Below are 18,698 nucleotides of genomic sequence, written 5' to 3' on the forward strand. Positions count from 1 at the left end.
GTACTTTGGGCTTCTTTATAGAGATCCCCTGGGCTCATCTGGGGGAGTGTGAGGGGGCTGGATGCACCCGAGCTGCTGTTGGAGTATTTTAAAGATCTTTAACATCCCAAGGAGAACTAGTTCCCTGCTTGCCTTGACCCAAGCCTCCTCTCCTTTTACAGGATAGCACCCGGGAACAGGGATCCCAATCCCTGATCACACAGTGCAGCATTGGGAGCATTGGGTTATCAAGTCAGTGGTGAGGAAGCAGTGTCCATAGGGCAGGACATCACCACCCAGATGAAGGCATCACTCTCATGGGCAAGGAAGAGGTGCGATGCTCATGTTGGTGCTCAAAGCTCATTCATCTCTTGGTGGCTTTCCAGCTGCCTACTCCCTGCCTCACTCCTCCCATGTCCCCAACATCAGCTGTACCATGGCATTCACTTCGGGACACAAATTGGGTCTTGCCTAATGACACTAACACCTTGCTGCCACAGAAAGGCCGGGTTTGGTGTCCCCATGTCACCCTTTGCACACTCTCACTGGGATAACACCAGGCACTTCCCTCTCCATGTTTTCCTTGAGCCACAGGATGCTCCCGCACATGTGGCTGTCAGGAGAGCAATATCCACATATGGCAGCAAAGGATCTGCTCCCACCATTGTGTTTTAAACCCAAGAGGAACCTGTGTAGTTCAGATTTCCTGCATAAACATGACCCTCTGATTGCCATTAAATAACTTAAACTGCTGCTCTGCAAAGCATGACCTGTCCCTGCTGAAGGGACACAGCCACCCACCCTGCGATGCCAGCATGCCAGTGCTTGGCAGCCCACCCACAAGAGAACACTTCCCCTTGGCTCCATGGCTCGGCCTCATCCTCAGATTTGATCTTGTGCCCAATTCAAGAGTGCAGATTTTCATTAGAAAGTCATCTCATCACAGTTCAGCTCCCCCTTACCTCTGCTGCAAGCGATGGGAACGATGTGCAGCGTATGCAGGACATGCCTTCGTGGTGGGGTAATTCCCAGGGGTGCAAGGCTGTGATGTCTGGCAACTCCTCGTCCTGTGGAATGCCTAACTCAACTCCCTGTAACAACCTCCAAGCGTTCATAGATATGCAAGTACTGGTACATAGATACGCAAGTACACAGATATGCAAGTCCTGCTGGGGCTGGAAGGAGAGCCTGTGAGCACAGTGGACACCTGCATGTCCAGTGGGACAGGAGCACATCACAGCAGTGTTATGGGCACTCACATGCTGGTTTCAAAGCACAGGGAAAGCTGAGGGCTACAACCTCTCCTCGGCTCCTAGCTCCTAGTAAAAAGATTCCTTTACCTGTCAGGATGCACAAAAGACTGAACAAGGCCTTGGACAGTGCTCCTGGTGTCAGCCTGGCTGCAAGCCCAGAGAGAGGAGAAAAAAGAGAGAAGAGAAACAACCTCCTGAAGGCCACAGGCCAGTGGCAGAGCTGGCATTTGCTGACTGATCCCACCTCCAAAGGCACTAAGTAACTCTCCAGACAGACACTGTCCGTCCTGCCACACCAGCTCCTTGCTCTGCATCTTCCACCCCAGCACTGCCCATCTGCAGGGAAGGAAATACATCTCTAAGGACAAAGAACTGACCTTTGGGAACAGCAGGAGCTGAGTGCTAGTGCCTGCCTGGTCAGTGTGTTACCCGGAAAGGACAATGGCTGTCACTCACATTTAATGTAAGGCTGTATTTCTGTGAGTGGTTACCTTGTGAGCATCGCCTGCCTGCGCTGGAGAGGAATCAACTGAGATACTGCCGTAAGTCCTTCTCGATGACCAGGAGCATTTCATGACCACACATGCTCAGTGTATCAGTGAGGCAAAGCTCACGGGGGAAGATGCTCTCTGTTATTTATACCAACTGCTACAAGCAAATAAACCAACAAGTTTTCAGCCATGAAAGATCTTCCTGCTCCTTCTGCAGTCTGTCTTTTGAAGAGCCTGGCATCCCCTTGCTCTGGGAACTGGTAGCAGGAACAGGCTGGAATACGCTGGTTATGGGTAGCAGATGGAAAATGAAGTAAGAAAAGTGGGAAAAGCCCCATCTCAGCCAGGCTGAGGTGCACACAGACTCCCCAGCTCCCCTTCCCCTGTCAAAGCCCAAAGCATTTCAGAAGTCACTCAACAACAGTAGCTTCCCTGACAAGACCGATGCTTTCGAAGCCTGTGTCCAAGCACAGAGAAGCAGCTTTCATGCCTAGAAGCAAAGCATTTTCCAGGATGCAGAACGTGCTGTTTGTGCATTGCCATGGCAGAGCTGCCACCCTAGGGAGGCAGAAACAGTAAAATATTTAGTCATAGACAACGCAGTACAGGGAGATTTGTGCATTTCAAAACCAGGATCCAGAATAACCTCAGTCACGGCTGGGTTAACTCACCTGTGGCTTGACTCGAGGGGCCGAGCACAGCTAGCATGACTGAGTGAATGGTTCTGTATCTCAGGTCAAACGTAAGGCAGTGAAGAGGCTCTATGGATTAATTTGGCCTGTGGAATAGCATTAATCAAAACGCAAGAGAAAACTAGTAAGATCACAAGGTCTGAAAGACCATCTTATCCCAGCAGCATCCTGGGACACATCCCTTACACTACAGGATCCTCGTTTGGAACAGACTCAACTCACTGCTGTAGCTGCAATGTGCAGGATGCACCATTAACACAGAGCAACTTCAGAAACTCTGATTTCAGGCTCCAGCAACTGATGAAATGACAGGCACGACATAAAACCCTGCTGCCATCCTGGCAAGACTGTCCCCTTCCCTTTGTCACATCCCAGAAATGAAGTATTTGCACCGTGCCAGAGCCCCAAAGCACCCACCAGCAAAGAGGCCACTGGGCATGAATGGAAAAGGGGACAAGGGAGAAACCCCCAACTTGCTGCCTCTCAGATCTTAACAAGAGCAGCCTTTGCCTCTGTGCTGAGCAAGCAACAAAAAACATTCCAAGTGCATAGCGGGAGGGAAACCAGCCAGCCAGCAACACTGAGGTTGGAGATCACCCAGTTCAACCTCCCCACTCACACAGGGTCAACTAGGTCTTTCCCCTTCAACTATCAGGTGGGAGAAACACATTTCCAGTGGGATGAAGAGCAAAGTATGACTCAAGCAGCCTGCAGCTCTCCCCAAGCAGCCTCCACAATAGGTCTGGGACCAGCAGGAATTTGCTCCAGGACATGATCTGACTGCTCTGCTACAACTCAGCTGTGTTCTAGTTACATTTCTCAACTTTATTTCTTCTATGGTGTAACAGCTTCTAAAACATGTCCAGATTGATTATTTGTCCTGTGTCGGGGTCTGCCAGGATTACAGCAGTGCAGGCATCCACCCCTCATGGACTCTGATGTGGCTGGTTTATCATTTTAGGGCATGAGTCCCAAATGGTGCAAACCAGCCTGGCTTGGTCAACCTCTAAAGCAAAAGCTTGTCTATGACCAGTAGAACCTTTAGTAAGTAAAGTTATCTACAGAGCTCTTTATGACAGAACCTCCTTAAAAACATTTGTATAAACACTTTTAGACACTCTGTAGATGTTGCTTAACCCCTTCAGCACACTGAGACATTAGGCTTGAATGCCACTCCAGTGTCCTGCTTCAATGTTGTTTAAAGGCATGCTTCAGAAGAAAACCTACTTCAGAAGAAAGCCAAACCTCCAAATGCTGGGGGTTTGCTTTTTCTAATGAAGACCACACACCTTTACCTAGTGAACACACCACACAGATAGAAACAAAATGCCTTTTGCTCCCTGTGAGACATGGAGAGCTTGTCAAATTCTGCACTTCAGTGGTGGGGAGCAGCCCCTGTGCAGCCCTGCCATGGTCTGACCACCACCAAAGCTGCTTGGCTCACTGATAGGGATTTCCGGGATTTCCAAGATTCCCTGTGGACATTTCTGTTCCCAGTGTATCCGTTTCCCAGCTCCGGAGAACAGCCAGGTAGGAGCTCCTTCTGCTCCCATAAAACAAATGTTCTAATAAAACTTCTCCAGCAAGGGCTGCCAAACAAAGCCTAGGGCAAGCTGCCCTTCTTGCACTTGAATTTATGAGAAGAGGAACCCTGGGTATTTAGAAGGATCAAAACGGGAGAGGAATTCTGGCAGCTCATTCCCTCTTTCTCTCAGAGCGGTGCTGAGAGCACAGGAGCTGCCCTAAGCAGAGCTGACAATGAGCCAAAAGCCAAAGACGCAATAGAGAATAAACACGAGGAACATGTAAGGAATGAGAAAACTAAAAGCAATATGCACTTCTTAAATATCAGAAAGTGAGGAGTACTATGCCCCTCTGTTCTTGATCCTGGGGACCAAGCTTTTAAGTGCCCAATACACACATATGGTTTCATCTACCCACGACACATCAGAAGGCCACCATCTCTTCATGTCATCTTCTCTCCTTCAAAAGAATTAGAAGAGTATATTTACTGTGTTAGGTAACTGATTAGTTAACAAAAAGCAGCCCTGGGAGAGACACACAGCTTTCATGTAAGACACAGGACACTGGCAAGATGGTATCACATAAGCAAGATGAGACATTTGCTTTCCATAAACCATTTCTGAGTCTCGGCTTTCCAAAAAACACACCTTAGGGTAAACATCACAACAGGAACCTGCTCTCAGCACCACAGCAGTTCCTCACCTGCGCTTACAGGATCAGAGAGCACAGACAGTACATTTAAACACGACTTCTTGATGCAATGCAGATGTCAAAATCCCAGAACCCTTCAAATGTTACTTAGAATTGTATTTATAGGGAACTTAAGAGTTTACGTACCTGAACTGAGCCTGACAGAGCTGCCCATGCGTTTGCACAAGTTTAATATGTGTATCCATCTGGAATTGATTTTGATGACAAGGTTAAATACAACAGCAAGTTCTTGTATCTTGTACAACATACACAGCAGAGGACAACACGGATGCTGGCAAAAATCCATCCCGATAACAAATCGGCAATTCCCAAGATGGAACATCCAGCTTCAGAGATCTGTTAAAATATTCTTGCTGGCGAAAGGCACTTGCAATCTGGTTCCATCTGCTTTTTGCAAGCTTAGAACGTGCTTCAGCAACTTCATTTTACAACAAGACAGCTCTAAAAATGTAAACACTTGCAGCCCAAGGCCAGAGCATGTCAAACTGCGACTGCTACGGGTAAAAATGCTAATTCTGGAATTAACTGCATGTCATTCTGTGCTCTGATCTACTTATCTCTTTTGTTTTGCTGCACATTTAGAGAGAAAAACGCATAATGATGTATCACAAAACTCACCAAGGACTTTTCCCTCTAATACTACTACACTTCCCCAGTCAAAACATAGCTTTAGTCTCCAGCCTTGGAATGCATTTCAGATAAATTATCTTTAAGAGGTAACAAATATATTTTCCTATTATTTACTCTTCAAACATCAAAGCAGCTTAAAATACCATGGAAATGCGCATCATAAATCCTCCAGACACTTGAAGTTATCTCTCCCTTTCACATACAGCTCAGAAAGAATAAATTCTTTGTCTAAAACCACAAAATAAAACCATGACAGAAGGAAAGAAGTCAGATATCCTGATCCAAACTCTTATATCTTGTCTATAAGATTTAAAATTCCCAGGACACACTTCAAGCTCTATTTATAAAAGAATGGTCTGCAGTCATTGTATAAAACCAGTGCCATGTATAACTCATGACTTTATGTATATATATGTATACTACCCAAATGATTTATTATAATCATCAATGCTTTCAACATTAAATACTTGACCCTGAAATCTTCAGTCAGACAAAAGCTCAGTACACAGAAAATTCTGCTTTAACCAGGACTGATTCCCATTCTTCCAAACCAGATTAGGACTCCAGTGTTGACCCACTCATTTATTTCATGGTCACGAGCATGTTCACAAGACTGTGACTTGTCTATATATAACTATTGAAACAAAGTTTGAAGGGAAAATATACACCTCACCTAAATCTGCTCTTCTGTTTGTATTACTAAGAGCCTTAACATCTGAGTCCAGAGCCCCAGCTGCTGTAAACTGGTCCAATGCAGCTGATTATGGTGGCAATACGTTGATTTAGCTGATGATCTGGATAATTCTTTTATCAAGAAATGCCAGACATCCTTGAGAACAGTTACCCTTCCAACAGATCCTCTCACTTCCATGTTGCCAACAGCCTACATGAAATTGTCTGGCCAGATACCCAGCAGTTTTTGTCCATTACTCTCTGTTCTGGTCACTGAAAAGAGCCCTCTTCACAAACACAAGTTGGCTTTGTATTGTAGAATGCATTCTGAAAACCAGTTGGGCAATTCAAAAACATATGAAAGCAATTATAATTTTAGCACTGCTGTGACAATTAGAACAGTGCCAGCTGTATATGAGCCTATTCAAATGTACAGCTGTTACATGGGTAATGGAAAAAATACAAAAGCTTCAGATTCTGTGCCCCGTAATTTCTCAGACATTACAAACTCAGTTATTACCATCCCTGTTTATGACCAAATGCCAAAACAATAGTGTCCTTTTCCATGCTTTCTGGTAAACAACTGTTTCCCTCATCACCCCCGAGTCATAAAAATTGCAACATATTTTACAATGATGTCCAATGCAAGACGAAACTGGTATCATGTAAAAACCAGAAAAATATTAGCTGATTCTCTTCTGCTGAAATTGTTGCCAGCTTTGGTCTAGATGCCTCCTAGGCTTGGTCACTTTTGTCTTCAGTTGCCATTGCGGAGTCCCTCTGTTGTTCTTCAGGATCCCCTGGAAGAATACTGGTGACTGTCTGGAGAAGTGCCTCAATCTGTTCTTCTGTAAGCCTTTCCTCGCTTTCTTCTACCATCTGCAGGTTAAAAAAGCAATCTATTGTAAACATTAAATCCATACTTCCTTCCTTGTTCTGAATCCAAACAGAAGGATTCAACTAATTGGGAAAGAGAATTCTCAATGGATGCAAGACAGTCTGAGCTCATTGCCAAAGCATTTTACAAAGTCGAACTCTTGCAATATTCAAAAATAAAGACAGAAGAGCTCCACTGTAAACTGCTACAATTGGCAATCCATAATGAGACCCTGCTTGCTTTACAGCAAGCAGAATGACACACTCAGAACAGACTTTCCTCCCTGGTTTCTTCTAAAGCCTCTCTCATTGGTACACGTCCATATCTTGAGTCAGGCTTTTCATTTAGCTCATGTGCAAACCTACCTTCCAGGCTGATTTTCCTAAGTTCCTGTGCTTTCACGCATGAACTGAAATGAGATGACAGAGAGCGGTTAACTGAACCTCTCTATCTTACTCTGCACCTAGACTATAAGCAATCAGGCCATAAAAGAAACCACCTCATCCTAAGCAGCTATACTTTATCAGAATGTGCTTTGATTGTGAGATTCCTGAGGATAAAGGCATATAAAAGCTCTGAGCAACACAAAACACGCTGTCACGAATCAACAGTAAAATTCCCTACATTAATTAGGGCCGTACTCTCACTGTGGAGCTGTGGGAACTCTTCTATCACTGCTACCAGTAAAAACAACTGCCCTAATTTATAGGCAGCTGTTAAAAGGAAAAGCTTGTCAGAGGCCTGGAAAAGCAAGCCAAAAGAACTCTTCAAACGCAAATGAAACCAATTAGGATTGTGGGGTTTGAGACTTTCTTTTTTATACAAAGTCCTTTAGAATGTCCTTTGAAGCACAGTGATTTATATTAAATTATGATTCCAAGTCAATGCAGTTTTAATCAGTTCTAGCTATAAATTGTCAACCATTCAGACACATCTTTGCCATGTAAAAAGCAGACTGGTATATTCAATTAACTTTTTTTTTCCCCTTCAATGTCCTATGAGCCCTCTTTGCACAATCTGATCATCTTTCATCAGCCATTACCCACAGATACTAGAATCCACTCATGTAGCAAAGGCAGAGAGTGAATACCCATTTGCAAATGACTGTTTCTGGGGACTATCCCGATCAAAGGATGAAATCCTCTGTGGAGTGGCTTTCCAAGTAGTGCTGGTTCAAGAACTACTCTAGGACCCTGGCTTGAAAAACAGCCCTGGCTCTCATTACCACCAGCTGCTATACTATAGTGCATTAGAATGCTATACATTGTGCATTAGAATATACTAAAAATCCTCCTAATATTACCTTTCTGTGTAAGCAACTGCTGCAGCTACTGAAGTATCAGATAATTGCCTGCTAGGCTGCATTTCAGAAGTGATCATCTCAGCAGCTTGACTAGCATACCTTGGAGCATCAACAATATACAATCCAGTATGCTGCAGTGTGCGCATACACTGCCCATTGCCAACACTGCTGACAAAGCCACTACTCTGTAGATGACCCATGCTATTAAGTTCTGTAGAGGATTATCAGCCTGATTTTTGGACTGGGTTATTAATTACTGTTACATTGAATTTTAAAGGTGACAGCCCCATAGCAGCAGGAACCATACAAAGAAAAAGCCCACATCCTTTGGATAGGCGATATCACTTTAGGCAGGATGATTTTTCTCTTAGTGGCCAATGTCTCCCACATTTATTACCATCCCACTGCTTTCTGATCTTCAGAAAAATGGCCCCTTGCCTGGTTTAGGTTTGATTTATTGGATCACATGAAGTCAGATCCTCTTCCTCATTTAAATTTTATCCCTCCCTATACATCTCCTTTCCATTTCTCCTCCAAACACTTTCTCCTTTAGGTGCTTGCTTCAGGTAGCCAGTAGCTGCCAGGATTTAATCAGAACTTAGAGAACAGAGAGTGATTTTTAGATCAGCATCGACCCTCTCAACTGTTGCATTTAAGGACACTTATATGACTTCTAATCACTGCTTCTGATGTGCTCCTCAGTGCCAAATGAGTGATACCGCAGTATGAACAACCATGTTGGTGTCATTTGTACTGGCTGAACACAAAGCCTGCAAGACTGACAAACAGCGGATACGACTCAGGACATCAATAGATGAGCTCTGGTGGTTGCTGTGACAGTTTAAGAAATCATACTTTACCAGAAAGTTGATGAAAGGAAATAGTCTCACATGTTTCAGATGCTTTGAAGCTGATGTCTCATTAAACTGTTGTGAAAAGCATCTTTAAAGAAAGACGCCAGATATTGCACTGAGGAGTGGGTAATGTAGCTCCAAATTTCCTTCTGTTGACAGATCCACAGCCTCTGCCAGAGGGAAGTGGTAATTCCTTAAACTACTGCAGCAAACTCATCAGGGGCTCACCTCTCGGTGCCTCCGAGCAATGCATCCTCACTACCAGCTCCCACACCAGGAACTACCAATAGTCAAAACTCTGTATTAGGCAGAATGTACAACTTATTACTCCAGTTGATGCTTCAGCACTATTCTGATGTGATACTAGTCAAGAGTTCAAAGGATCAAACGCATAAGCTATAAAAATCAATTTCTTTCACTCCTCAGGGAAACAGCCCGAGCAGTGACTTATGAAACATAAGCAATTAGGAAGCAGCAAAGCAGGATGCCAAAAGGAAAAACACAAAGTTAAGCACAGAGAGCATGTAGATAGGGACAAATGAAACTGTCCAAAAGGAAAACAGATCTCAAGGGAAACAGAAGGTCACTCAGAAGCTTATTCTAGATTCAACAGATGTTCAGAGTCTTCTGATTTATAAGATGAAATACCTTTGCTATTGATAGTACTAGGAAATAATGATACTCAGAAGAGAAATTAAGTGTATGAAAAAGCCTAGGAGGCAAAAAGAAACAACTGTATTCAAGTACCTGCTTTTCTAGCAAGAATCTTACAAACAGATGAAAAAAAATCTATCAAAAAGCCTTGCTAACCTCTAACTTGCAATTGGCTGACAGTGCTCAAGCAACAGCTTCAAACCATAAGCACTCAGGAATGCAAAGTTTATACTAAGGAAAACAAAAATGCTAATGTTTTTAATAAGTGTATGACATAAGATGTTTATATTGGCAGTGCCACAGGCACCAAATGGAAATAGATTATCCTCACAGATGATGCCATGTGCTAAGTGTAGGGTATCGTCAACCAAAGCTCCACTGAGCTGTGAATTTGCAAGATGCAGGGATTTGTGCAAGTAGCAGAATTGGACAATGTTCTAGTAACACAGTTGATAGATAAAAAGCACTTATTATAGATAATGCTTGTCTTGCAGCATGAGGCGCTGCAAGACAAGCGTGTCTCCTCAGGGCTGAGAGCAAGGATTTGCTTGAAATGAACACAAGAGACATGTCAGCTATGCTGCTTCTTGCAATAAATAATTCCTGAGCTGGTACAGCTTTTCAGCATTCAGGTCTATACTATCCCAAAATAACTGCAGTGTTTTTGTAGCAAATGTTATAGTATACCAATGTCATTCACGCATACACACAGTGTTTGCTAGGAAATGGAACTATGGGGTCAAGATCAACTCAGTCACGTCAGACCTCCATGACTTCTTATTTCACTCAAACTTGTAACAGTTATTAAGCTATCACTGCAATATATTACTACACTAAGCAATTTTCACATTTCATTTCCCCTCCAGCTAATACTCTGAACAATATAATCTACAAGACAACTACAGAAGGAAACAAAGAAGGAAACAGGAAAACTTTGCTAGTAATTGGCCTACAATCCTTAACAGCTAAAAAAGGGAGGCATGTTCCCCCTGCAGCTAAGATATACTTTCCAAGCCTCAGTACCTAAAGTTGCTTCTTACTTCATCAATGAATGTATGGACAAAACCAGCCAGATCTTCAGAACTGTGGAACATACACAACATACTCATGAGGCAGCTGAAGCCCCAGTAGTGCTCACCTTTGAGAGCATTGCTACCTGTATTTAAGTCAATTTTCCACCTGCTTAAGCACCTCATAGCTGCAAGTGTTAAGTCATAGCTTATGTATTTACTTAATTTCAAGTACTCAAGGAGTCCAACTAACTTCACTGGACTTAAAGCTTAAAATCAGGCAAACACTTATTAAACAGAGAATACAGCAAGAAAACGATGCCAATTCTGTTCTCTCCAAGTTCATGTATGGATGGGCTTCCTAACACAGCAAAATGAAACATGCATCTAACATCCATCACTGAATGTTGCTACATGAGAATGAAAAGACAAATCACTTGCCAAGTGTGGAATTAAACACTGGCAGATGCCTTGCACAGTAACATAACCGCTACTGGGAACCAGAGCTGAGCTTATTAAACAAATGTGTATGTGGGATATTTTAGTACCACACAGCCTTTCCCAGCTGCACATTTTAACAGTAGCTTTTTTTAAATGGAGTGCTATGTATGAGTTTCTCAGAGGAACAAAACAACCATAATTACCAAATCAGAACGTAGTAATAGAATTCCATTAAGCACTAAGTCCCATTAAAAGCTGCTGATACATTCTCATGGCAGAAAGCTAGTTTTCAGAAGCTTTTGAAGACTTCATTTATGGGGCAGGTAAATCACAAAAGCCCAGCTCGCCTGACTACCAAGCTAATTTCAAGCATTAAAATGTCTGTTCCTAAAATAAATGTGCAAATCTGCACGTTAGTAGTGCTACGTATACATGTAAGCACAAAACATGAACACAGCTATATAAACATGCATGCTTGCTCTTTTTTACCAGTGAAACAAGGACAAGCATTTTAGGAACATGCTTTCCCTAATTATACCCATCCCTTGTCTTTTCTGCTTATCCAAATACAGGCAAAGTATAAGAGACTTCACCATCCTCCCTGTGCTCCTTTTCAGCTTTCATTGCTAACGTTTAGCCTCTTGAGACATGACAATACACTGCTAATTAAGAAGCATAAATAAAGCCACACTAAAGAACCCTGCAAAGTTCTTTCAGAATTGAGAAACTGTCTCAAGGATAAGTAATATTTGATGGGTAACAAACCTCAGCATCACAGAAGAGAACAACCTGTGGGTTAAAAGCTATTGTTTATTTGAATGTTAAGCTAAAAGCTCTATTTAAAAAATAATCAGTAAAAAAGAGGGGTCCGATCCCTGCCAAAGCTATCAAGCATGTAATTTAACTCCAGTGTAGGAGATAGGTATTTTATGAGAAAATGACTGCTATTTCCTCCTTTGAGCAGTAACTTGAAATGGTTCAGCAGGAACATGCTCATAGAAAAAAAGGCACATAAAAAAGAACTAAAGTTAAAGACTGAATGATTGGATTAATGTCCCTCAGAGATAATTAACCAAGTATGCAAAACGGGGAGCAAAATACATTGCCAAGAACGTAAAATGATTAAATCCTCTTAACGTCTTTCGTTTCCAGAAGGATATTTTACATTCTTACTTTTCATTCAACAATAAAAGACCATTTGTCAGGCTGGTTATGCAGAGCACATAAGATGCGGTACCAAGCTCTCTGAGATGGAAATCTAGTTTTCAAAAGCACAGAATTGAAATCCACTTTTCCATTCAGAGAGAAGAATGTGGAGCAATTTGTTCATTAGAAAAGATGATGTTTAATCTTCAAACCCATCATGGTTCAGCATTAAGTAAAGCTGGCCCGCTGTCATGGTTAGATGAGCACCACTGTTTTGTTTGTTGTTCCTCCTTTGTGAATTGAATCACTGAGCCGGGAACAACATATGTTAGAGATTAAAACAGGAGGTCAAGATAGCTGCAATGTGTACGGTGTTTTGCCCTGTGGGATATGAATTAGAATTTCATGCTCCTTTTGTTGCTATTGTTCTTTGAAAATAAATCCTCACACGCAGTACAGAAAAGACAAATATGAGCAATTACAGCGATCTATGCATAAAGATTTACAAAGGAACTCGAGATCAAAAGATCACAACATAAATTTGCTTAAATATGATTTTATCAAAAACTGATTTATAGTTTGCATGCAACAAAAGACAGAGAATTTTATAGAAGGGAATAAAAACACAAAAAGCTGGAAAGGCAAAAAAGCAACAAGCAGTAGTAAATATAACTATCCTCTCACATCAGCTATTAAAAGCGTATCAGATAAACATGACTCCGTTCCATGGACAGGCAGCAATGAGTAAGAGTTTGAGACATCAAAACTATTAAAGTAAGCGAGAGACAGAAATACAGCTTATGTGGCATTTTGTTTAAAGCTTTTAAGACTGATTTGCCTACATTATGAAGTGGTCAGAAGTCTTCATCATCATTTATTTCTGATTCAATCCCAGGAGTGACTCAAAGCTTTTCAGTGGCAGGGGAAAGTTTGATGAAAAGAGAATCAAGGTGATTTCAGACCTAGCATTCACTTCTGCCTAGGCTGTCTCTCATTCATCAACTGCAGTGAATTGACTTGCCTGCATGAAATATATGAATGGGTAACCTTCTCCCTATTGACATCAAAGAAGAAAACGCTGGTAGCCTCCACTGCTCTGCATTATTTTATACTCAAAGACACTCAGAGAAGACCGGGTTTGTGCGTTCAAAAGGAGCTGCACTGCTACAACCTCTTTCCTCAGTCCTTACCAAACCCCAAAATCATTCAAGACAGCAATCAAACAGCAAAATCATTTCCTTGCTTCTAGTCTCTGTATTTCACTAACAAAAATGGCCTGCAGTTTCCTAGCAGTTATTGCACTCAAAAGACTTTGATGTGCTTTGATGAAAGAGTAAACGTACTGCAATTCTGGGGAGGCTTCATTTAACACAGTGCTAACAGTCCAGTCAACTTAGATTACTGTAACACTAGTTTTGGAGAAACTTGCCCTGGAAGTTACAGGGGTATCACAATGGAACAGAAGCAACTGCATCCCTAATACTTCCATGACAATACAAATTCAGCTTAGTCCTCAAATGTATGAATATTACAAGATGCTTCTGATCTTTAGAGAAGGGTTACATATCAGTAATGGACTGACACCAAACTTAAATCTCGTATCTGTATCCTGCAAGTTTCAGCAATGAGTTTTATCTAACCTTGACATTACAAACCTTGGAATATCTGAAGTACAACACTCCACAGAAACCTGATTTCTAATATAAAGGCCCAATTTTCTTACACTTGCTTCCTGGACTCCAAATGTGACACAAGAACAAAACTATTTTAGGTATTTTATGGCTAGGTAAGATTATCAGGAACAAGGCAGGATAATGAGCGGAGGAGGGAAAAGACAGACAAAACCACAGAGCCACCTGAAAGCAGCTAAAGACCACTGCATTGAAAGAAGGGGAAAATAGACTATATATAGCCTATATGGGAACATAATAAATCTCTGTCTCAGCATATACAAAGGTATGAGACAGGCTCTATATCATAGCTTATGACTAACTTCCTAAGCAAAACTCATGAAGCCTTAATGCTCTTGGTTGGGCTGATGATTGACACTGATCTCTTCAATCACAAAACAGAGTATTAACTCCTCAGCTAGAAGCATTCTTTTATGAGATGCCCTCAGCATTATAATTTCTATTCCCTGGCTATGAAAGAAAAATAGTCCTACTGGTACCTCTTTAATCCTTCCCTTTTTTGCAGCAAAATATGATCCTGTTGCTACACAGTTTGGTTTCTTCAGAATAAGATTGTAAACAGATGTTCTTAATGGAAGAGATATTTACTAAAAGAATATCCTTATTATAATAATCTATTACCACAGGATTTTGTATTCCTAAGGAGATACTTCAGAAAATATAATCAACTATTTCTATCTAGCAACAATCCCTCTTCACATCAGAATTGTGCTTAACAGACTCACAATGGCTATTTTCCATCCAAAAGTCTGTTTATATCCATTTCCTAATCTGCACCACTGGCTCAAAGGTCCGTATCAGTCATTACTTGTTCCTTTTTAGTGTGTTTGGTTTTACTGTAACATAAACCCCTGCCATCAAAACAATCAGGTTATGACAGCTATCAAAAAATCAAGTACATGATTACAGAGCAGCAGCAAAAAGACTCAGGTTAAATACATTCTTAGTTGTAATACCCTAACCAACCTTTAATGACTGCACTGGGCATTTTCACCATGTGACACTAAAGCAAATAGAGGTGGAGAATCTGTCTGAGAGAAAGATGGGCAAGTCTCCAAGGAGTTCTGAGAGGAAGCAGAGTGGATTTGCAGCCGTGAATGTAAAGATGTGCATAAAGGGATACATTCAATCACTGACCATAAGAAAGTAATTATTCAATTGATCTTCAAGGTTAAAGCTGCTTTCATTTAAGTTCTGAACAGTCAGGAGCATTGTTACTTACCAGCTGTATTTCAACTGCTGTCACAGGCCTGTGGTTAAGCAACTGGAGCTTTTCTGCCCTGTTTAAAAGCAAAGTGTAAAACAATCCGCATTACTATGTAATTTGAGGATCCCCTCAAAGGACTGGGAAGATGCAAACACATTCCTGATAACTTAGGGGTGAAACATCACTGCCAAGAATAATTCTGACTGGGTTTGCAGTGTGGTTTCATTGCCATGATAATTTGGATATTTTAAATACACTACTTTCTTATGCGTTTAGACATACTGCTACTTCCACCTGTAGTCTAAGGTGGCAAGGCAGAGACCCTGAGGTCATTACTGTACAAGCATTAACTAACATGCATTGTTGCTTTGTTAAAAGCTGTATGGAAACACCAAACAACTTGTCAAAATATCACAGACTCTTTTGCTGGTTTAACATACAAATGCCAATTCATTGATTGACAATAATTCAAACCCTTCTTTTTACCTGTGCATTTACAGTAACTCAAACACCTCTGATCTCCTGTCCATACTCTAAGGCAGACAGAAAGCAATTCAGATTTGCAGTCCCGTGCCTTTAGCACAAAAGCCTTTCAATCAATATTAACTTCTTTTGTTTTGACTTTCGGTATGAACCATGCTGCATCTCTTTTTAATAGTTCAAATTCCATTCTCCTCTGCCTGCAAGCGGGATAAGTCAGTAAAACTTGTGTGACTTCGGCAGTTAAACACAAACCACTTCAATACTCCAGAGAGACACGGCAGCATCACTGAAGCCAGTGGCAAAACTCCTGGTACATTCAGAACCATCATTAAGCTCACCCATCCTCACTGTTTTACTGGATTCATTTTAACCAAGCAGCTATTAGTTCTACTTTCTCATCAAGAAATCAAATGTCCATTTAAACACTTTGATCATTCAAATAAATTAAAAGAACGGGTTTGAGAGAAAACATTTCATTGACATTTAAAAAGCTCTCTTCTTTATTCATTTTTATTTTGAAGACATGATCAAACAAGTATGTTCATTACATTCAAACCACAACATTCAGGCAATAGCTCTGAATTATTAATCTTACACCCTACTTAAATACAAATAAGTCTAAAACCAAAGTAAAAAACCGGCTGTCATATGCCAGTGATGCATATTTCATTCGGTTCAGAAGCTCAAAACACTGACCACATAATAGCAGCACATCTAATGCTGGAAGCTGATCTTTGTGTTTGTTTTAGAACAGAGAAGCACAATACACCGCTGCTAAAGCTACAACAGATGTTTAAAAGGGTGTATGAAGCAGTAACAAATGCAGTTTTATAATAAAAACATACAATTAAAGTATAACAAGAAGAGATAAGAAGAAACTTGAGAGGACATTGGGGGGTAGGGAATCTTGAATTATTATTACTTGATATACAGCCTTTCCTAGCAGTCATCTCTTTTTTATGCAGCACATCTTTATTGCACACATTCACACGCTGAAGTGAGAAGTGACAGTCAGCATGCCTGATCTGTCTGTGATACAGTAGTGAGTTACCATTCTGAAGAACTAAAGCTTGGAATTTATTATTATTTAAAGGGCATCTTTAATGCACATTTAAACTGTTTCTGAAGAGCATTACCCTGGTTTATTGGACCTGTGGGTGGTTTGGAAAGGAAACCGCACAGCTTTCAAGAGAACACAGATCTCTCCCATGCAGGCATTTACAACCCACAGGTCAATGTCTGTGTGTCTGGAGGCACTTCAGAGGTACTGTCCCATTTCACATGGCCTCCGACACTGGCTGCCCTTGAAACTCAACCCCAGCTCACAGCTTGTAACGCCGTCACGCGCTTCAGCGCTTTATCATTCATGTACGCACAGTGGTGCACGTTCAAAGACCAAGGTGCTTGCGCTCCTCAGGAGAAGCCTTTGCCAAGTACGCACGTACGTGTTGAGACTGAATGTAATACTTCAGAAGGCACCAGGCCGACACCCAAAGAATAAGGCCCTTCATTTATCCACTAAACACACAGAACGAGCAGCACTCGCATAACATTTTCCTGGCTGATGTCTCCTGAAGGAAAAATCCTGTATTACCACAGACTGGATGATCTAACAGGCCCTCTTCAGCTAAAATGTCCATGATTTCAAGTGATGGGAACAGGACTACGCTTTGTTACACCAGAGGATTTTGTGATGTGTATTCACAGCCCTTAAGAATAGGAAATAGCTCCAAAGAGATGACTTGGGTTTAGATCCAGCCTGCTGATAACAAACCCAAAATCCTGACAAAAGAAGAGGTTTTAATTGTTCCACCTAATCCCTGAGCCATTCTGCCACCATTTGTATAAATGCTGGGAAATCATTTTGATCATGATGTTCAGCTTCAAAAGAAAAGCTTGTCATTTTTTAATGCAATGTTTGTGAAATATTAATAATTCAGAAGAGAGAGCTCCAAGAATTCCTCCTATATATTCACTTACCATTAAAAAGTGTACATAATTGAACATCTTCAATTTACATTTACTTTACAAATGTACCTATATTTTTACTCTCTACATTTCAAAACTGGAGAGGGGAGTAAAGAATTAAAACTTGCACAAAGGAGGGCAAAAAAGGAGAAAACCTCCATTGTGATAAACCACAGAACAGTTCAAAATGTCTGTTTAAAAATGAGCTCTAATATTTTGGGTACCACCCGATCCTTTGAATCTTCTTTCCTACTTCTACAGAACCACATCAGAAGATGTTTCTCAGTCTTCAGAAAAAGTCTGCAGTGAAGTGACATTTGGCATGTGGATACATGCAGATTTCACCTCAGCTTCAGATTTCACAGTTAAAAGATTACTTTGACATTGAGTTTGCCCTCACTTATTTGTGAGCCTTGTACAAAGCAGGAAGGATCACGATCCTCATTTATCCCCATGTTACGGACAGTAAGACTAAGGGAGAACAATTAAGCGGTGAATGCTTTACCGGTGTTGGGTTTTGGAGGTGTAAGAGTGGGGAAGAGATGTGGTATGGGAGAAGGAAAAGGAAGCCCCTTAAGAGAGTACAGGGCAGCAGATGTTTCTGTATTCTTTGAGGCCTCCACTAAAGCTGTGAAGGAATGTATGTATGCTCATGGCCCCTCTCCAGACCTCCTCCTTCACCTTGGGGATCTTGTAGTACCCTGACAAGGATGTGTCCTTGCACTCATGAACTGTAAGGTGCAAAAATACAGGAGGATGCTGGGGAGAAGATTGTGTCCATTACAGTATAAATCAGTATTTAAAGGCAGTGACTGTAGTGACTACATTCTCTATTCCCTCCTGAGTAACTGTTTACATTTTCCTCACTCTCCTGTTAACAGCCCCTTGGCAACACAGGGTTTGGTCTTAAATTCTGAATCCTGTGATTTTACAAACATCACAAAGGAATTAGAATTAGCTTGGATAGCCAAATTCATTAGATTGCTTTGGGTTTGGAGAATCAAGCATGAAAGCCAAACATGTTTCCATTGGTAGGAAGCAGTGAATACACCTCTGTTTTCCCGTGCTAACCACTTATATCTATTCGGCAGCTTCATCATTACAGCAAGAGA

General features: G+C 41.4%; 1 protein-coding gene across 1 annotated transcript in view; it reads right to left on the minus strand.

Moving 5' to 3' along the window:
• Positions 1–6,128: 6,128 nt before the first annotated feature.
• The window catches only part of CRCP (CGRP receptor component), a 31,976-nt gene continuing 19,406 nt past the window's right edge, over positions 6,129–18,698 (minus strand). Inside the window, exons 5-6 of the mRNA XM_080629936.1 lie at positions 15,151–15,208; positions 6,129–6,831 (exon numbers count right to left, since the gene is read on the minus strand). Of these exons, the coding sequence (XP_080486062.1) occupies positions 6,688–6,831; positions 15,151–15,208 (202 nt within the window). The 3' untranslated portion in view covers positions 6,129–6,687. The remainder of the gene's footprint in view (positions 6,832–15,150; positions 15,209–18,698) is intronic.

This window comes from Psittacula echo (assembly GCF_963264785.1).
Source record: "Psittacula echo genome assembly, chromosome: 15".
Classification (NCBI taxonomy): domain Eukaryota; kingdom Metazoa; phylum Chordata; class Aves; order Psittaciformes; family Psittacidae; genus Psittacula; species Psittacula echo.